The sequence below is a fragment of the Bufo gargarizans genome, chromosome 2 (genome assembly GCF_014858855.1).
Source record: "Bufo gargarizans isolate SCDJY-AF-19 chromosome 2, ASM1485885v1, whole genome shotgun sequence".
Classification (NCBI taxonomy): domain Eukaryota; kingdom Metazoa; phylum Chordata; class Amphibia; order Anura; family Bufonidae; genus Bufo; species Bufo gargarizans.
In genome coordinates this window covers 712278499-712300199 of record NC_058081.1, presented here as the reverse complement: position 1 = coordinate 712300199, position 21701 = coordinate 712278499, and the positions used below count along the sequence as shown (strand labels likewise).

The following is a 21701-nucleotide window of genomic DNA, read 5'->3' as shown; positions in this document are numbered from 1 at the left end:
CTACGGGATGAACAACGTCATTCCACTGCTTCATGTACTAGAACAGATGCTGGTAAATCTGGCTGGTCAGGAGACTGGAGACGTGGCGCCTAGATCTCACGGCCATATGAGCCCTGTGGGGGCTGAACTGGAGGAGGAGGAGGACATTGGAGCACAAGCAATATGTGGCGAAATGGGTGGTTTTTCTACATGGGTGACAGGAGAGGAGGGGCAGGAGGAGCAGGACCAGCCATAGGAGCTACAGGGCGATGAGGAAGATGAGGCAGTGGACCCAGACACACCATGGCAGTATGCAGTGGAGATGGAGGCAGGGAGTCCCTTCGAGTCACTTGCACAAATGGCCCGATGCATGCTCACTTGCTTGCGTACTGACAGCCAAATTGTCACCATTCGGAAGAGGGATGACTTCTGGCTCTGCACCTTGTTGGACCCCCGCTACCGGGGGCCTTTTTTACACCCACTGAAAGGGAGGACAAACTGAACTAGTATAGAGACACCCTATGTAGTCAGTTGGCCGCTGCCTATCTGTGTCATCGTCCATCCACTGGCAGGTCTGACCAGGGGGGCCTTTGTGCTCACATTCCACTGTCTTGGCTGCTGGGGAGGGGAGGGGTGGGGTGGCAGGAGCAGTACCAGAAGTCTAGATTCGCTGATGAGCAGCTCTCTCCACCCGCCTAGTGAAGAAACTACTCACCAGCAACTAGACATAGAACAGAACCTGAACCAGCAGGTGGTGGCATACTCGGAGTGCACCCTGCCAGCCGTCATTAATGATCCGCTGGACTACTGGGCAGCCAAACTGGATTTGTGGCTGCAACTGGCGGAGTTTGCCTTGAAAAAGCGGTCCTGCCCAACCAGTAGTGTGGCATCAGAGCGGGTGTTTAGTGTGGCGGGGGCCATAGTTACCCCAAGGAGAACTCATCTGTCCACCCTAAATGTAGAGACTGAACTTTGTCAAGTTGAATCAGGCATGGATCAGCCAGGATTTCCACCCACCAATACCTGATGCATCAGATTAGATCATCCCTGCTGCCTCACCCAAACCTTGACAAAAGAGACCGGTTTCTTCTGGCTACCTGTCTCAGCTGCTATTCTGATGCTGCCACCCGCCTGATGCCACACATCTTATGCCAAGTGCTCCATCTTACACCCACCATCATCAGCGGCTACTATTATTCCCATCCACCTCCACAGTCTGTTGTCTTGGCAATCTGTGGCCTCTTCATACTGCTGCCACCTGCACACTCTGTCGTCATGCCACTCTGTGGCCTTATAATGCTGCTGCCACCTCCACACTCTGTCCTCTTGCCACTCTGTGGCCTCCTGATTCTGCTGCTGCCACCTCCACATTCTGTAATTGTGCCACTCTGGTCTCCTCATGCTGCTGCTGCCACCTCCACACTATCATTGTGCCACTCTGTGGACTCCTGATGCTGCCACCACCTCCACACTGTCATTGTGCCACCATGTGGTCTCCTACTGATGTTGATGCCACCTCTACACTGTCATTGTGCCACTCTCTGTGGACTTCTCATGCTGTTCCCACCCTCCCCACTACATGACTGGGCCACTATTTTGCCTTTCGGCCTGGCTGACAACATCATTTATTTGACCCTTCTTCTGATCTATCAGAAGGAAGGAAAAATGAGACGCACAATGGATCCTGTCTATGTAACAGCTGTAAGGTCTGCATGACATGGTCCCTATTTAGCATCAGAATTAGCTCATGATTTGGTGGGTACAAAACACAGAAGACATGCAAATATTCCATCCACGTATCATCTCTGTTTTGGATCCACTCCTGTTTTTTTTGGGCTTTAGCAATACTGATGGATTACTGATGGGGGTTATTGTTCTAACGGATCAGAGGAAGGGCAAAATAAATCAGGGACGTCAACACAAACTTACTGCTGACACCCTCTCCACTCTGTCGGGGGGCTTTACTTGTATAAGCGTTTAATAGAACAGGTTCTGTAGACATCTATGTGGAATCAGCTGCCCATGGTGTAAAAGGAGTGCGCTTCTTCTTGACGCTAATATTGACCTGTAAGGCTGAGTTCATACTTGAGTTATTTGGTCAGTTTTGGCCCCATGACTGCCTAAATAAGTGAAGTGTGTAGAAATTCTAAGAGCGACGCCTGTCATCTGCATGTCATACTGACTCACAGTATTGTTTCACTAACACAGCAAACTTCCTATGCGTGTTACTGCAAGGTACAGTGTTCTACACCACTATACAGGCTCTCTGCAGCCAGGAAATAGCAGTTTTTTGTAACGCGATCCGCCGCAAATAAATTTGAAAAATTCGGCGAACCGGCAGAATAGAATTTTTTAGAAATTCGTTCATCTCTTATAGTGTTGATCGTGAATATTCTAGATTTCTTTTCATCAGTACCCTACTGCTTCTTGCTTGTGGGCCAATGAGAAGGCTGCAATATCTTTGTCTGAGCTTAGCGACATACCTAGCAACCAATAAGAAAGTTGCCTACCTGTCACGGCGCGGTCTAGGAGGCGGGCACGTCTGGAGCAACAATCTGAATCTTAGTTCTTAGTTCAAGTGTAGCTGTGATAGTGTATCTGAACGGGGTCTGACTGCAGACACACCTCGTGTTAGACACATACAGGCAGGGAATCGCAACAAAACTTTATTATTTACAGACTAGTACCAAAGCGATCGTACATGACCTTTAATATCATGATCTGTGCAGAGACCAACAAAACTACCTAGCCGATGCTCTATTTGAGCTGGTAAATAGAGGGAATAAGAGTGTCATTATAACACTTATTGGTAGTGCGGACGCATATCATTAAAGGCAGTAACATAGGTGAAGCAACCTGTGCCCATATTGCCTAAATCCCAGCTACACCTGTAATTTTAAAACAGGATTTTCTTTTCTTTTCTTCCCGATTTACTTTTAACAGAAAAAATAATAAAAGTTATGTTTTAAATGACCACAAACGGGAAACTTGTAGCCTCTGGCTAACTGAATTATATATATTACCATTTCTCGGGTCCAAAGGGTCCTTGCATGAAATTTGCACGCATCATCAGCGCATCCAGCGTCGCCCGCGCTCCTGATAATACTATGCACGCCCCCCACGCATCTATGCGCATTCATGAGAATGGTTTTAGGGCTGAGCGCCGAGCTGATCACTCGGCGCTCGGCTGTGTAGTCTGCGTGGAGTCATGTGACGCTGGCCACGTCACATGACCCCTCTGGCTCCCTATTTAAACAGGCAGTCTGCTGGCCACAGATTGCCTGTTATTTAGGTTTCACCTGCGACTTTGTCTTTCCTGGCGTACTTACCTCCTGCTGAATTCCTGACGATCCTCTGCCTGCTCATTGTGTACTTTGCTGCTCTCCTGGTATTCTGACCCCGGCTTCCTCCTGACGATCCTCTGCTGACTTCTTTGATACTTCACGACTCTCCTGGTATTTATGACCCCGGCTTCTCCTGACTATTCTCTGCTTGCTCCATTTGTACTTCGTAGCTCTGCTGGTATAGACTCGGTCCGTTCACATTCTGTTGTTTGTCTGGTCTGTCCTCCCTGCACTTATTCCAAGCTAGGGATTGCCGTCCAGTTGTCCCCTGTCATTAGGACTTGCGAGGCAAGTAGGCAGGGCCAGGGGTGAGGGTGGAGCGCAGTGGTCACTTCCCTCCCCCCTGTGTGTGTACGCGACCGTTACACTACCCCTTACTATATAAGAACCTCCCCAGCTGCCATTTTCAGCTGTTTTTTTGCAGTTCTGAGAGAGAGAGCAGTGACATTGCTGTGCTCTGTGCTTTGCTGAGTTATTTGCATTGCTGAGTCAATTACATTAGATAGTTAGTTAGCTCATATATATAATACAGATAGTTCGTGGGAGATAGTCAGTGTAGGTTAGATAGTGATATAGTGTAGCTGATAGGTTCCAGTGCAGGGTGTTAGGTAGTGTGATAGAAATTACTGTACTGTGCATTTTCTCCAGTCTCAGGAAACTTCTAGCAGTACACATGCAATACGCACATATTACATTGCCGATTTTTGCAATCAAGAAAATAATGACTGAAGATTATGAATTCTAGAATTTGCGAATTTATTGCGAATATTAGGCTAAAAATTTGCAAAATATCGCAAAAACTAATATTGCCTATGCTGCTCACTAATCTCTTATTATTATTAATATTATTATTATACTTTTTACAGTAGTGTTTCATTTTTGTTCTTGGTAACTTTTCAGTGAATTCTATAATCCACAAATGTAATTTTTTTTCTAGATAGACTGGAAAAAAATGTGCAAACCAAATTTTATTACAATATCATGCTTTAGAGCTTACCATAGGCTACCAGAGTGGAGGTAAATAGGAGGATACACAACCAGTCCATGACAAATCTGTAGAGAGAACAGCAGACAAACAGAAATTTACTAATCTTGCCTGGGCTGGAGAACGAGCCGCCAGAAAGTCAGCCTGACGGATTTATCATAGAACGGCCTTCTGCTGCTGTGAAACGGAGAAGCTGCCAAATAGGGCTATATTTTAAAAAAGGAAAAATTACAGAGATGTTTTTAGTCTAAAATTCTACAAAATAAATAATTTCATAAAATCGCTCAGAAGGAGTCTATAGTCTTTAAAGGATAACTGTCGTATATATATATATTTTTTGAGTATTGGATTGTGGTGATTAATATCACCTTGGTGGCCCTATTTCAACTTTTCACTGTGTATTCAATTACCCCTTAATTCCACATTTTTGTTCCCTGTACTGCCTACTTTTGCCTGTGCTTAAAATAGGGTTGCTAGGCAAGGTCCATCTATCTGTTGATAGACGGAGGACGCAGAAGCAGGCTGCGTGCAAGGTCAGATTACTGACAGCCAGGGACTGTAAGTAAATGATTAAAGCCAGGTCCTCCCCAGCAGCTGATAACAGTGCCTGGGCTGTGTGCACTTCTCCCTGTCCCTGCGCTTGGCAGACGCTCCCTCACTCAGCAGAGCTGGAGAATGCAGAGTTGAAGCAACGCACAACAGGGAAGGGAGATCTGCCATCTGCTCAGTGTATAAATGAAAGCAACATGTGGTAAGAGGACCCCTTTGCGCTGCAGTAGATTAATCCTTTAGGAGGGAGGGCTCTGGTTACTGACACTTTTTGGGGGCTATTGTTACTGGCTAGTGAGGGCAGGCCGGATTAGCCTCAGGGTGAGGGCAGTAGCGGCCATCTTAACTGAATAGTGAAATTGCAGTTTTATGCAGACTGGTTGCTAAGGGCTGAATCTTATTAAATATGAGGTAAGTCAGTCTATTAGTAACTACTTCTGGAATATCATGTTATTAGTAACTACATATATGAAAATTGAAATTAGGTTCTAAATGTGACAGTTATCCTTTAATTTACCTCAGCCCTATAAGCAACAAAAGAGAAATCTGCCCAATTGGCCACGCGGTTCAATTCTAAAAAGTAGAGATGAGCAAATTAATTGTATAATAACCAAATTTGACCCAAGACAGTTGAGAGAAAAAAAAGAAAAAAAATTATGTAAAATCTTTTCAAAATGTGAAAAACAAGAGAGAAAACATATACACCATTTCTTAAGGCCATTTGGAGCACTTTCAATTCTGGCAAAAGATTCGGAACCCGACACCCGCCGATCTGATATTGATAACCTATCCTGTGGATAGGTCATCAATATTAAAAGCTCCCCTATTCTTCCTGTTTGAGATGCTTTTTAGTAGAAATGGGAGCATCGCTCAAAATTTTATTCAGGTTTGATTCGGCCAAATCAGTTTAACAATGAGATTTGGTTCTGAATCTTTTGTCCGAATATTAAAAGCCCAGAGAACACTCTAAACTCAATTGTTGGAGAGAGAATCTAGGTGTCACACTTCGGTGTGGGAGGGAAACACCAAACCGAGCATAGGAGGGAAGGGGGAAACAGGGAATCAGGCCTAAGAACTAGGGAAGAAAGATGAACAACTCCCAGTGAAAACCTTAACTAAACTCCTGACTGACTACCAATATGAACAGACCCAAAGGTAGGTGAGTTCATACGCAGACATACCCAGAGGCGGCTCTTCCATTAGGGCACTTAGGCCGCCACCTAAGGCCTCGCACTGGTGGGGGCCTCGCTCTGGCTCCCACCCGACACCGCCGCAAGTCCTTCAAGGTCAAAACATTCCAGGCCCCGAATGCTATTCCCCACCCCCCTTGTACTTGTCTGTCCACTAATCTGCTAGGCTGCTGCGCCGCGCGGTCATGAATTCAGTCACTTGAGAGCGCAACCCAGTCGTGCGGTGCATAATCCCGCGAGACCCGCGGGAGGTCACGGGTCTCGCGGGATTACGCGCCACAGGGTGGGGTTGCACTGTCAAGTGACTGAAGTTGAACTCATGCCCGCGCAGCAGCCTAGCAGATAAGCAGACAAGTACAAGGTGGGGGGGAAATTTCATAATATGAAGCAGTGTGTGGGCAAATTTGTGAGGCAGTGTGGGGGGACAAATTACTTAATGAGGGCAGTGTGGGGGGACAAATTACTTAATAGGGGCAGTGTGGGGGACAAATTACATAATGGGGGAAGTGTAGGGGGACAAATTACTTAATGGGGGCAGTGTGGGGGGACAAATTACTTAATAGGGGCAGTGTGGGGGACAAATTACTTAATGGGGGCAGTGTGGGGGACAAATTACTTAATGGGGGAAGTGTAGGGGGACAAATTACTTAATGGGGGCAGTGTGGGGGGACAAATTACTTAATGGGGCAGTGTGGGGGGACAAATTACTTAATGGGGGCAGTGTGGGGGGGGACAAATTACTATGCGTCCGGGAGGCGGTCGATTCATTCCTCCTTGACGCATCCGTGCGTCATCTCGCGAGAGGCGAGATTTCCTGTGAACGCGCGCACACAGGCGCGCGCGTTCACAGGAACGGAAGGTAAGCGAGTGGATCTCCAGCCTGCCAGCGGCGATCGTTCGCTGGCAGGCTGGAGATGCGATTTTTTTAACCCCTAACAGGTATATTAGACGCTGTTTTGATAACAGCATCTAATATACCTGCTACCTGGTCCTCTGGTGGTCCCTTTTGTTTGTATCGACCACCAGAGGACACAGGTAGCTATGTAAAGAAGCACCAAACACCACTACACTACACTACACCCACCCTGTCATTTATTAACCCCTTATGAACCCCTGATCACCCCATATAGACTCCCTGATCACCCCCCTGTAAGGCTCCATTCAGACGTCCGTATGATTTTTACGGATCCACGGATACATGGATCGGATCCGCAAAACACATACGTACATCTGAATGGAGCCTTACAGGGGGGTGATCAATGACAAGGGGGTGATCACCCAATATAGACTCCCTGATCACCCCCCTGTCATTGATCACCCCCCTGTCATTGATCACCCCCCTGTAAGGCTCCATTCAGACGTCCGTACGATTTTTACGGATCCACGGATACATGGATCGGATCCACAAAACACATACGGACGTCTGAATGGAGCCTTTCAGGGGGGTGATCAATTTCAGGGGGGTGATCACCCATATAGACTCCCTGATCACCCCCCTGTCATTGATCACCCACCTGTCATTGATCACCCCCCTGTAAGGCTCCATTCAGACGTCCGTATGATTTTTACGGATCCACGGATACATGGATCGGATCCGCAAAACACATACGGACGTCTGAATGGAGCCTTACAGGGGGGTAATCAATTTCAGGGGGGTGATCACCCATATAGACTCCCTGATCACTCCCCTGTCATTGATCACCCTCCTGTCATTGATCAACCCCCTGTAAGGCTCCATTCAGACGTCCGTATGATTTTTACGGATCCACGGATACATGGATCGGATCCGCAAAACACATACGGACGTCTGAATGGAGCCTTACAGGGGGGTGATCAATGACAAGGGGGTGATCACCCCATATAGACTCCCTGATCACCCCCCTGTCATTGATCACCCCCCTGTAAGGCTCCATTCAGACGTCGTATGATTTTTACGGATCCACGGATACATGGATCGGATCCGCAAAACACATACGGACGTCTGAATGGAGCCTTACAGGAAGGTGATCAATTTCAGGGGGGTGATCACCCATATAGACTCCCTGATCACCCCCCTGTCATTGATCACCCCCCTGTCATTGATCACCCCCCTGTAAGGCTCCATTCAGACGTCCGTATGATTTTTACGGATCCACGGATACATGGATCAGATCCGCAAAACACATACGGACGTCTGAATGGAGCCTTACAGGGGGGTGATCAATTTCAGGGGGGTGATCACCCATATAGACTCCCTGATCACCCCCCTGTCATTGATCACCCCCCTGTCATTAATCACCCCCCTGTAAGGCTCCATTCAGACGTCCGTATGATTTTTACGGATCCACGGATACATGGATCGGATCCGCAAAACACATACTGACGTCTGAATGAAGCCTTACATGGGGGTGATCAATGACAGGGGGGTGATCAGGGAGTCTATATGGGTGATCACCCCTCTGAAATTGATCACCCCCCTGTAAGGCTCCATTCAGACGTCCGTATGTGTTTTGCGGATCCGATCCATGTATCCGTGGATCCGTAAAAATCATACGGACGTCTGAATGGAGCCTTACAGGGGGGTGATCAATGACAGGGGGGTGATCAATGACAGGGGGGTGATCAGGGAGACTATATGGGGTGATCACCCCCCTGTCATTGATCACCCCCCTGTAAGGCTCCATTCAGACATTTTTTTGGCACAAGTTAGCGGAATTTTTTAATTTATTTATTTATTTTTTCTTACAAAGTCTCATATTCCACTAACTTGTGTCAAAAAATTAAATCTCACATGAACTCACCATACCCCTCATGGAATCCAAATGCGTAAATTTTTTTAGACATTTATATTCCAGACTTCTTCACACGCTTTAGGGCCCCTAAAATGCCAGGGCAGTATAAATACCCCACATGTGACCCCATTTCGGAAAGAAGACACCCCAAGGTATTCCGCAAGGGGCATATTGAGTCCATGAAAGATTGAAATTTTTGTCCCAAGTTAGCGGAAAAGGAGACTTTGTGAGAAAATACAAAAAAAAAAATCAATTTCCGCTAACTTGTGCCAAAAGAAAAAAATTCTATGAACTCGCCATGCCCCTCATTGAATACCTTGGGGTTTCTTCTCTCCAAAATGGGGTCACATGTGGGGTATTTATACTGCCCTGGCATTTTAGGGGCCCGAAAGCGTGAGAAGAAGTCTGGGATCCAAATGTCTAAAAATGCCCTCCTAAAAGGAAATTGGGCCGCTTTGCGCATCTAGGCTGCAAAAAAGTGTCACACATGTGGTATCGCCGTACTCAGGAGAAGTTGGGGAATGTGTTTTGAGGTGTCATTTTACATATACCCATGCTGGGTGAGAGAAATATCTTGGTCAAATGCCAACTTTGTATAAAAAAATGGGAAAAGTTGTCTTTTGCCAAGATATTTCTCTCACCCAGCATGGGTATATGTAAAATGACACCCCAAAACACGTTGCCCAACTTCTCCTGAGTACGGCGATACCACATGTGTGACACTTTTTTGCCGCCTAGGTGGGTAAAGGGGCACACATTCCAAAGAGCACCTTTAGGATTTCACAGGTCATTTTTTACACATTTTGATTTCAAACTACTTACCACACATTAGGGCCCCTAGAATGCCAGGGCAGTATAACTACCCCACAAGTGACCCCATTTTGGAAAGAAGACACCCCAAGGTATTCCGTGAGGGGCATGGCGAGTTCCTAGATTTTTTTATTTTTTGTCACAAGTTAGCGGAAAATGATGATTTTTAATTTATTAATTTTTTTCTTACAAAGTCTCATATTCCACTAACTTGTGACAAAAAATAAAAAATTCTAGGAACTCGCCATGCCCCTCACGGAATACCTTGGGGTGTCTTCTTTCCAAAATGGGGTCACTTGTGGGGTAGTTATACTGCCCTGGCATTCTAGGGGCCCTAATGTGTGGTAAGTAGTTTGAAATCAAAATGTGTAAAAAATGACCTGTGAAATCCTAAAGGTGCTCTTTGGAATGTGTGCCCCTTTACCCACCTAGGCGGCAAAAAAGTGTCACACATGTGGTATCGCCGTACTCAGGAGAAGTTGGGCAACGTGTTTTGGGGTGTCATTTTACATATACCCATGCTGGGTGAGAGAAATATCTTGGCAAAAGACAACTTTTCCCATTTTTTTATACAAAGTTGGCATTTGACCAAGATATTTCTCTCACCCAGCATGGGTATATGTAAAATGACACCTCAAAACACATTCCCCAACTTCTCCTGAGTACGGCGATACCACATGTGTGACACTTTTTTGCAGCCTAGGTGGGCAAAGGGGCACACATTCCTAAGAGCACCTTTCGGATTTCACCGGTCATTTTTTACAGATTTTGATTTCAAACTACTTCTCACGCATCTGGGCCCCTAAAATGCCAGGGCAGTATAACTACCCCACAAGTGACCCCATTTTGGAAACAAGACACCCCAAGGTATTTAGTGATGGGCATAGTGAGTTCATGGAAGCTTTTATTTTTTGTCACAAGTTAGTGGAATATGAGACTTTGTAAGAAAAAAAAATCAAAAAAAAAATCATCATTTTCCGCTAACTTGTGACAAAAAATAAAAAGTTCTATAAACTCACTATGCCCATCAGTGAATATCTTAGGGTGTCTACTTTCCGAAATGGGGTCATTTGTGGGGTTTTTGTACTGTCTGGGCATTGTAGAACCTCAGGAAACATGACAGGTGCTCAGAAAGTCAGAGCTGCTTCAAAAAGCGGAAATTCACATTTTTGTACCATAGTTTGTAAACGCTATAACTTTTACCCAAACCATTTTTTTTTCACCCAAACATTTTTTTTTATCAAAGACATGTAGAACAATAAATTTAGCGAAAAATTATATATGGATGTCGTTTTTTTTGCAAAATTTTACAACTGAAAGTGAAAAATGTCATTTTTTTGCAAAAAAAATCGTTAAATTTCAATTAATAACAAAAAAAGTAAAAATGTCAGCAGCAATGAAATACCACCAAATGAAAGCTCTATTAGTGAGAAGAAAAGGAGGTAAAATTCATTTGGGTGGTAAGTTGCATGACTGAGCAATAAACGGTGAAAGTAGTGTAGTGCAGAAGTGTAAAAAGTGGCCTGGTCATTAAGGGTGTTTCAGCTAGGGGGGTTGAAGTGGTTAATGGGGGCAGTGTGGCGGACAAATTACCTAATGGGGGCAGTGTGGGGGGCAAATTAATGGGGGCAGTGTGGCAGACAAATTACTTAATGGGGCAGTGTGGGGGGACAAATTACTTAATGGGGGCAGTGTGGGGGGACAAATTACTTAATGGGGGCAGTGTGGCGGACAAATTTACTAATGGGGCAGTGTGGGGGGCAAATTAATGGGGGCAGTGTGGCGGAAAAATTGCTTAATGGGGGCAGTGTGGCGGACAAATTTACTAATGGGGGCAGTGTGGGGGACAAATTAATGGGGGCAGTGTGGCGGAAAAATTGCTTAATGGGGCAGTGTGGGGGGAAAATTACTTAATGGGGCAGTGTGGGGGGCAATTTACTTAATGGGGGCAGTGTGGGGGGCAGTATTACTAATGAGAGCATTCTAGAAGGGAATTTCTATTAGTGGGACTATGAGGAGTACTATTACTATGGGGGGCACTAATATTTCTGCAGGATAGTATTTGGGGGCACAGTGAGCAGCAGGAGAACACTGTGGGGACTCCAGGTTGGAGGATGATGATAGAAATGTGAGGAAGCTAAGATGTCTGTGTGTCACACTCTGCAGAGATGAGGTGGCTGAGAGAAAAGTCCGGACCGAATGGAGAAGATGATGATAGAGAAGATCTACATCCGAGGAGACGTCACCTGAAGGCCCTGGATGTGAGAGGTAAGTGCTGCTGTATGTCAAATATAGCAAAATGTGGTGTGCGCGGGGAGGGTCCATTTAGAGAACTGGGCCAGGGTCAATGCAAAGTGTTAATATGCACTGTGAATATAAGCCCTGTACTGTGTTGTCACTGTGCATATTAACCCTTTACTGTGATGTCACTGCATATTAAAGGGGTACTCCGGGATAGGAAAATAAATCCCATATCCAAAGGATAGGAGATAAGTGTCTGATCAGGGGGGTCTGGCCGTTGGGATCCCCCACGATCTCCTGTATGGTACTCCGGATCCCCTTGTGCCCAGAGTGGTGGTCAACACTCCCCCTCCATGTATCTATGGGAGAGCCGCAGATACAGCACTTGTGTATCTCTGAGTCTTCCATAGAGATACATGGAGGGGGAGTGTTGACTACACCACCGCTCCGTGCGGTGGTTGACACAGCTTATTTCTTGAGGACTGAGCCGGGGCGCCGTACAGGAGATCACGAGCATCCCAACAATCTTCGTGGGGGCCTCATGTTCGAGTTTCGCCTAAGGCCTCACAAAGTCTAGAGCCGCCTCTGGACATACCTAGAGTCCTAAGTAGCCCTAAAGGACCCTGGTACTAATGGCAGGGACGTGACTACCTGTTCCTCCAAAAGAAAGGACGAACAGGAGTCTACTTCAGGCCTAAAACAAACAATAGAGAGATGGAACACACAGAACCTAAACAAAATACAAAAGGGAAAAGAAAGACTTAACTTTAAAGAGGTTATGGAAGCACCAGTAAATCAGCTGAGATCCAAACACAAACAATCCACAGGCACAGAAGCTATAAACCGCACAGCATTATGGTAGAAGCAACTATAAATAAGGAAGGTTAAATGTCAGATCAAACAAGCAGATAACTCCAGCACAGGAGTCTAAGAGAAAACGAATAAGGCCAACCTTTAAGGATATGAAGAAGAGACTGAGGAGACTCACCTTTTCAGGACTGTGCGTGCAGTGTCACCTTCTTCCTATTCCTCTCCTATATATCTATCTCTCTTTGGTTGCCCGCCCTACCATACACCTGCACGAGGTCTTATTATCATTGCCCCAATGGCTTTGCTTCCAGGTTCCTCAGCCAGGTGGGAAAAAAAAAATCATCCGAAACCTCACATATTTACCAAGAAACCTAAGTAAGTAGTATGTTTAATCATAATGTTTTTTTCCCATGGAATAATATCAGATATTGATGCCCTCAGTCTGGAATACACAGCATGTGACCCTGAGCTTCTACCTTGGGGTGATCTTCAGCTACAAAGTCAAAAAATTAAAGGGAATGGGTCAAATACAGTTATTTTATGTTAAACATATTTTTACGACTTTATAATGATGTTGTTTTTTTTATTTTCCCAAGTCATTATCTTTAACCCATTAAGGATGCAACCTAATTTGTTAATTAAAGGGGTTTTCCGGGACTTTAATATTGATGGCTGTAAATATCTGATACCCAGCAGTCCCACCAATCTGCTGCTCCAGAGTAGTTCTAGAGACAGGAATCAGCGCTGGAACTACAGCTCCGATTATCGAGCAGTGGATGGAATTTTTAACTGCCCTACTTTGTCCACGACACTATGAATGGAGCCAGTGGTATACATAGAGAAGTAAGGGCCCCATAGCAAGGAACAAACCAGGCCCCCCCACATAGGACAGAAGGGTTTCTGCCTAAATTAATGATCCTTGGGCCATTTTCCACTGCCTCATTTGCTAAAAGTTGTTCCTTTATAGGGTAGAGTCCTGACCAAGTTTTCATCTCCAGTAGAAGAGGAGATAGTCCCAACTAAAACTGGGTCCCCTCTTGCCCTGAGCCCCATAGCAGTCACATGGTCTGCCGCTATGTTAGTTACAACCCTAAATGGAGCTGTGCAGTTCTAGTGCTGCAAGGAGCTACTCTTAAGCAGCTCATCAGTAAGGGTGGAAGGGTTTCGGACCCCCCATCGATCAGATATTGAGCTCAATTTCTTTATTGTTTTTCATGTAAATGCTGTTTACAATGTGTTAAAGTGTCATAATAACTGTATTCTGAGCATCAGTACGATTACACAGATACAAAAAAATGTTCATAGTTTTTTCAAATTTTGCTCAATTAAAATTGTCTCAAATTTTTATTTCTTATATTTTTGTGTCTGTGTGGCGGCATTCAAAAACCTCAGCGGAGCTGTGTGAAGGCTAGTTTTTTTGCAGGACAAGTGGTAGTTTTCATTGGTGCCATTATGCCTTTTTAATTATTTTTATTATGTATTTCGGAGGTAGAATGAGAAAATTTATAAATACAGCAATTTTGGCAATCTTGAAAAATGTTTTGCTCTGTTCACAGTACAAGGAATTGGATAATATTACAGTATAGGTCATTATGGATGTGGCAATACCAATTATGTATAGTTTTTAGTTTTTTTTTACATTCTCACTTAACTAAGCATACAGGGGCACATTTATTAAGACTGGCGTTTTTAGATCTTCGTTTTTCTTTAGATTCGGTCTTAACAAGCCCTACAGTTGGCGGTGGATCCGCTGAAGTTCTGTAGAGGCGCCTATTCTAAATGTAATTCTAAATGTAACATTTAGACCATCTTCTACGCCTAAAACAGGCTTATAAAATGATGAAAGAGATGGGCCTCCCAGCCCACTTCCGTCCCTGCTACTTTTTTAGACCTGACGTGAGCAGTGAAGAAGTCACAGATTCTGCTGCACCATGGCATGCAACAGAATATGAGCCAGATATACGCCACAAAAGTAGCGCATATCTGGTCATAAATGACCCCCGCAGTATTTGCAGGCAAAAAAGACACTTTTTGTGCTTCATAGCAGTTTTTGAATTCTGCTGCTATTTCTTGTGTTTTATATATACTGTACATAGTAACTGGTAATTTTTCATATGTAGCCAGTTATTACTGACCAAGTGTCCCCACTTATAAAGTGCAGGGAACCCCCCACAATGTTTTGACCTAAATAAGGCTGGGATAAATAGTGATGGCCGACCATCAGCCCGGATGGCTCGCGAACGCGCGTTTGCGATCAAATGTTTGCGAACCGCGGCGGGCCGCATTGACTTTAAAGGCAGGCGTACCTGAAAAACCTTCAGGTCATATTGTATTTGCAGCTACCAAATACTTACTAGAAGTGCACAAATAGTCCCACAACATGGACAGTGACATACCAGAGGGGGATCATTGCCAAAAATTCCCACAAAAATATGTATTTTAATCAAGGGACATTTTTATGCGTCTTAAAGGGAAACACTCAAAAATGTGCCCTGCAGGAACCTAGAAAATTTTTAGGCATTCACCTGACAGAAAAGAACTTGTGATGATGTGGCTGGAGGTACATTAGGCAGTCACTGGATAAACTTTTTACTGTAGGCCACTGGAGTACAGGCCACAAAAATTAGGCATTCACCTGACAGAAAAGAACTTGTGATTATGTGGCTGGAGGTACATTAGGCGGTCACTGGTTAAAAAAATTACTGTAGGCCAGAATAGGCCCCAAAGATTAGGCATTCACCTGACAGAAAATAATTTGTGATTATGTGGATGAAGGTACATTAGGCGGTCACTGGATAAAATTTTTACTTTGGGCAACTGGAGTACAGGCCCCAAAAATTAGGCATTCACCTGACAGAAAAGAACGTGTGATTATGTGGCTGGAGGTACATTAGGCGGTCACTGGATAAATATTTTACACCACCAATCACAGTCCAAGCATTTGGGGGAGGCGGTGCTTTCCTTAGTGTTGGCGATGCTGTCCTTGGTACTGGAGAGAGGGGGGAGATTCAAACTCCCGGCGCTCCTCTCTCCCTTCCTCTTCCTGCTGCTGCACCTGCACCCTACAGCACCGTCCTCACCAGCTCCTGCGAACCCCCTGTCGGCACCCATCACCCTCCTGCACCCATCACCCTCCAGGTAGGTTAGGGTCAGTGAGAGAGAGGCACGATTAGGCAGGGATAGAAGAGAGAGTTAGCTAGGGGGGGGACTTTAACTGATTTATTGTCTCTGGTGGTCTCTGGTGGTTGGGGTCCACAGCACTTAGCTGTGAGACCCTAGACCCACCCAGGGGTGCTGCCCCACATGTGGGGCCTCCTGCTGCACATGGGTCTAGTGCAAAAACCCAGTGTCAGGCAATACTGGAATGGGGACGTCCTCTACCAGACCCCACTCTACAGTATGGCCATGACACACCCCCAGTTTGAGGCCATCCGGAAATGTCTGCATTATTCAGATAATGCAGCATGCCCACCCCCCCCCCCCCCAAGGTGATCCTGCCTATGACCGTCTGTATAAGATACGGCCGATCATCGATCACTTCGGGGCCAAATTTGCGCAGGCCTACGTACCTGGAAGGGAGGTCGCGGTTGATGAGTCTCTCGTTGCGTTCAAGGGGAGACTCAGTTTCCAAAAATACATTCCCACTAAGCGGGCGAGGTATGTCGTGAAAATGTACAAAATTTGTGAGAGTACCTCAGGGTACACTTACAAATTTTGTGTCTACGAGGGGCGAGATTCCCGTATTGAACCCCCAGAATGTCCCCCCACTCTGGGTGTTAGCTGGAAACTCGTGTGGGACCTTATGCACCCACTGCTAGATAAGGGTTACCACTTGTACGTGGATAACTTTTATACTAGCATTCCCTTGTTTAGGTCCCTTGCCGCCAGATCCACGTCCGCTTGTGGGACCGTGCGGAAAAATCAACGCGGCCTCCCTACTTACGCCCTCCAGGTACCTATCCCCAGGGGTGAGACCCGTGCCCTTACCAGTGGAAACCTGTTGCTGGTCAGGTATAAGGACAAGAGGGATGTCCTTATACTGTCCACAATCCACGGTAACAGCATCACCCCTGTCCCTGTGCGATGTAGCGCAGCAACGGTCCTCAAGCCCGATTGTATCGTCGACTACAATCGGTATATGGAGGAGTTGATCTCTCTGATCAAGTCCTCAAGCCATATAATGCCATGTGCAAAACCCGGTCATGGTACAAAAAAGTTGCGGTCTACTTGGTACAGGTTGCCTCGTACAACGCTTTTGTACTATCCCGAAGCACTGGCAGCACAGGGACATTCCTCAAATTCTATAAGGCAGTCCTCAAGGACCTGATGTTTTTAAACCGGGAAAGAACAGGCCGGAGTACCTCGGGAATTAGAGGCGCCCGGATCGTCCCTGGCCAACAATTTCCAGGTGTGGTCCCCCATACTGGAAAGAAGGGACAAACCCCAAAAAAGTGCAGAGTGTGTCACAGGAGGGGGATACGGAAGGACACCCCCACTCAATGTGACACGTGCCCCGATCATCCGGGCCTCTGCGTTATCGATTGCTTCCATGGAGTACTACATTTTTATAATCCCCAACAGTCCCCTAGAGAACATAAAAAACTATGGCTCTCAGACTTTGGAGACACGGAAACAATTTTTTTCCCCAAAAATATTAGTTTTAGTGCAGGAATCCTCAAACTGCGGCCCTCCAGATGTTGTAAAACTATAACTCCCAGCATGCCCAGACAACCTACAGCTATCAGCAGGGCATGGTGGGAATTGTAGTTTTACAACATCTGTAGGGCAGCAGTTTGAAGATGCCTGCTTAGTGTCTCCAAAGTCTGAGAGCCATACATATTGGGCATCTCCGCGTCCGTAAAAATCTTTTCTATAAAAATAACATTTAACCCAACCCCCCCGGATGAACAGCGTAAAAAAAAAAAAGCCATTTTTTGTCACCTAACATCACAAACAGTGTAATAGCGAGCGATCAAAATGTCATATGCACCCCCAATTAGTGACAATAAAACCGCCATCTCATCCTGCAAAAAATGAGCCTCTACATTAGCTAGTCGCCCAACAAAAAAAATAAAACTGTAGCTCCCAGGCTATGGAGATACTAAAATATTTTTTTTTTTGTTCCTAAAATGATAATATAGTGTAAAATCTAAATAAATTTTAAAATGTAGACATATTAGGTATCGCCGCGTCCGTAAGAATCTTCCCTATAAAAATAACATTCGACCAAACCCCTCGGATAAACAGCGTTAAAAATATTAAATAAAAACGGTGCCAAAACACCAATTTTTTGGCAAAATTTCCATTTGAATCCTTTTTTAACGGTAATAAAGCAAGGGTTAACAGCCAAACAAAACTAAATATTTATTGCTCTGATTCTGTAGTTTGCAGAAACACCCCATATGTGGTCATAAATGGCTATATAGCCACACGGCAGGGCATAGAACAAAGGGAACGCCATATGGTTTCTGGAAGGCAGATTTTTATGGACTGGTTTATTTACACCATGTCCCATTAGAAGCCCCCCTGATGTAGCCTAGACTAGAAACTCCAAAAAAGTGACCCCATCTAAGAAACTACACCCCACAAGGTATTCAAAAATTACTTTACAAACTTTGTTAACCCTTTAGGTGTTCCACAAAACTAAATAGCGAATGTACAAACAATTTTAGAATTAAAATTTTTTGTTACCTTGCTTTAAAAAAGTGTAATATAGAGCAACCAAAAATCATATTTACCCTAAAATAGTCCCAAAACAACAACCACCTTACCCCGTAGTTTCCTAGATGGGGTCACTTTTATGGAGTTTCTACTCTAGGGGTGCATCAGGGGGGCTTGAAAGGATACATGGTGTAAATAAATCAGTCCAGCAAAATCTGCCATCCAAAAACCATATGACGTTCCCCTCCTTCTATGTCCTGCCATTTAGCCAAATAGTAGTTTACGACCACATATGGGGTGTTTCTGCAAACTACAGAATCAGGGCAACTCATATTGAGTTTTGTTTGGCTGTTAACCCATTTTTTCCAGTAATAAAGTAAGGGTTAAAATGGAAAATTTTCCAAAAAATAGACATTCCTAAATTGCTTCTCCATCTGCCATTAACTCTTGTGGAACACCTAAAGAGTTAACAAAGTTTGTAAACCCAGTTTTGAATACCTTGAGGGGTGTACTTTCTTAGATGGAGTCACTTTTTTGGAATTTCTATTTTAGGGGTGCAACAGGGGACTTGAAATGGGACATGGTATAAACAAAACCAGTCCTGCAAAATCTGCCTTCCAAAACCCATATGGCGTTCCCCGCCTTCTATGTCCTCCCGTTTGGCCAAACAGTAGTTTAGGACCACATATGGGGTGCTTCTGCAAACTACAGAATCAGGGCAACCCATATTGAGTTTTGCTTGGCATATACCATCACACCTGGACCGGTAGGAATTTGCGAACTTTCCTCCTCAGAGTTCGACTCCTCCGATACTGAGCCTTCTTCTAAACTGTCCGGTAGTTCCTCCAATCCGGCACGGCAGGGCACGAGACGACGGGGTGGTCAAGGATGGCAGAGGGGCGGTGGTTACAGAGGCAGGGGACGGGGGACACGGAGACCTGGTTACCCAAATACCTTCTCCTCCTCGCCTCCCTCTGGCTCCTCCAATACCCAAACTCAACCACAACCGTCGACCACATCTTCTTTTTTAGAGAAGAGCGTGATGCCGTATCACCTACGGGGCCAAAAGGACAAGGGTCAATCATAGATCTTCAGATTGTCAACTTGTCCACTAGAAGTCTCTCTGCGGTTGAGGTGGGGGTCCTTAAGAGGGGCCTGTCTTTTGTGCCCACCACCAACTTTAGTCTATTTTCATGGACGAAGGACCTACACCTCTTCTGTAGGAGACTGAAGTGGCACAAGTTTTTTCGAACCTCTAATAGAGAAACCTGCACTAGATTAGGTTTGGATGAGGGCGATTTTGACAATCTTCAAACCCTCGTCGATCTGAATAGAGACCACAATCGGATAAGTGGAACAGGCCCATTCACAACATTAAAACCCAAAAGTAGGAAAATGCCCCCACCAGCTAATTACGAGCATGTGGACATATTTCTACAGATGGTTACAAATGAGCTCGAACAGCTGGCTCATGTGGGCCCAAGATCCTTCAACCTCTCCAGAACAGAGATGCAGGCTTTACAGTCTCTAGAAAAAGACCGCAGTATCGTTATTAAACCTTCTGACAAAGGCGGCAATCTAGTTATTCTCGATAATAACAAATATATTCAGATGTGCCGGGACCTCCTCAAGGATAGAGAAGGCTATAGAATTCTACCCTTCAATCCCACTGAGAAATTCCTGGTTGATCTCAAACATATTCTGCTGGCTGGTCTTGAGATGAAGGTGATAGGGACCCCTGAATTTGAGTTCATGCTACCCATCAAACCCCTTATAGCGACCTTTTATGGGCTCCCCAAGGTTCATAAAGGGGTTAACCCATTGAAGGGCCGCCCTATAGTATCAGGGGTCAACTCACTCACCCAGAACTGTGGGGTCTATTTAGACAAGGTGTTGAGGGAGTTCGTTGTGTCCCTCCCAGCATATACGAGGGACACAATGGACTTCCTCAACAAAATCGACGCTCTCGTTCTTGATCCGGATTGTATCCTCTGCAGCATCGATGTTGAGGCTCTTTATAGCTCCATTCCACATATACATGGCCTCAAAGCCATTGAATATTTTTTAGGCGCTAGGGGCATACAACACAGATCACATAATTGCTTTATAATCAGGCTACTTGAATTCACCCTAACGCATAATTTCTTCCTATTTGATTCTAAATTTTACCACCAGCTCAGGGGGACGGCGATGGGGAGCCCTTGCGCCCCCACCTATGCCAATCTCTTCCTGGGCTGGTGGGAGGATACACACGTCTTCCCTGACCACGAAGTCTGGTGGTCCAGAAATATTCATTTCTGGACCCGCTATATCGACGACGTGTTTGTTGTTTGGAAGGGCGATTTGACGGGTTTTAAACACTTTGTCTCAGACCTCAACAGTAACAATATTGGTCTCCACTTTACTTATGAACAGGATCCATCAAGTATTACATTTTTGGATGTTAAAGTGACAATTACAGGGGATCATCTATCCACTAACTTATTTAGGAAGACTACGGCCACAAATTCTCTTCTTCACTGGAGCAGCTATCATCCCCCTTCCCTTAAAAAGGGTATTCCAAGAGGACAATACCTCCGAGCACGGAGAAACTGCTCCAGTGATGAAGCTTTCTTCAGGGAAGCGAGGGCCCTTCAGGCCAGATTTGTGGCGAGAGGCTACCCACAGGTAGTGCTCAACGATGCCTTTAAACATGCACAGTCTAAGGCACGTAGTAACCTACTTACCCCAAGAATGAGAATAGATAGTCCCCAGCCGTTGAGAATTATCTCGAACTTTGACACTTCCAATCAAGATGTTAAGAAAATTCTAAACAAATATTGGGCCATCTTGAAGATGGACCCTGATCTCTCGGCAGTTGTGTCTGAACGTCCGTCCGTCTCCTATAGAAAAGGGAAAAGTCTTAGAGACCGACTGGTGACCAGTCATTTTACAACACCAGTCAAAGAGGGCACTTGGCTGGACCGTCGGCCGCTAGGCGTTTTTCGATGCGGCAGATGCAAAGCATGTGAATACCTTAACACAGCTAAGAGCATTGTTGGATCAACTACGGGTCAGACCTTTTTGATACGCGATTTTATTAATTGCAGATCGAAGGGACTAGTCTACCTCTGCCAATGTAGTTGCCCCTTGGACTATGTTGGCAAGACAGTCAGGGAGTTCAGAAAACGAATTCTCGAACATGTGAATGACGTTAAGAATAAGGAAGTGACCCCGATCGCGGTACATGTTAATGAGGTCCATAACGGTGATCTAAGATCTCTCCGCTTTTCTGTTCTTGACGTGGTTCACCCGTCCCCCCGTGGAGGTGACTGGGATAGGAGAATTCTACAAAAAGAATGCGAATGGATCCATAGACTCC

The 21701-nt window shown here is 45.3% G+C and overlaps 2 protein-coding genes across 51 annotated transcripts in view; one reads left to right on the top strand and one right to left on the bottom strand.

The window, feature by feature from the left end:
- LOC122925953 (uncharacterized PE-PGRS family protein PE_PGRS20-like) overlaps positions 1-12924 on the bottom strand; it is a 144061-nt gene extending 131137 nt beyond the window's left edge. For 20 of the 50 annotated variants that reach the window (XM_044277315.1, XM_044277325.1, XM_044277319.1 and 17 more), the window contains exons 1-2: positions 12858-12923; positions 4321-4376 (exon numbers count right to left, since the gene is read on the bottom strand). In XM_044277315.1, the coding sequence (XP_044133250.1) occupies positions 4321-4369 (49 nt within the window). In that variant the 5' untranslated portion in view covers positions 4370-4376; positions 12858-12923. Of the gene's footprint in view, positions 1-4320; positions 4377-12857 lie in introns of all 50 variants that reach the window. The other 30 variants (XM_044277331.1, XM_044277300.1, XM_044277302.1 and 27 more) reach the window with 3 other exon arrangements.
- LOC122926346 (collagen alpha-1(IV) chain-like) overlaps positions 1-21701 on the top strand; it is an 875364-nt gene that overhangs the window by 546044 nt on the left and 307619 nt on the right. The window lies entirely within an intron of this gene.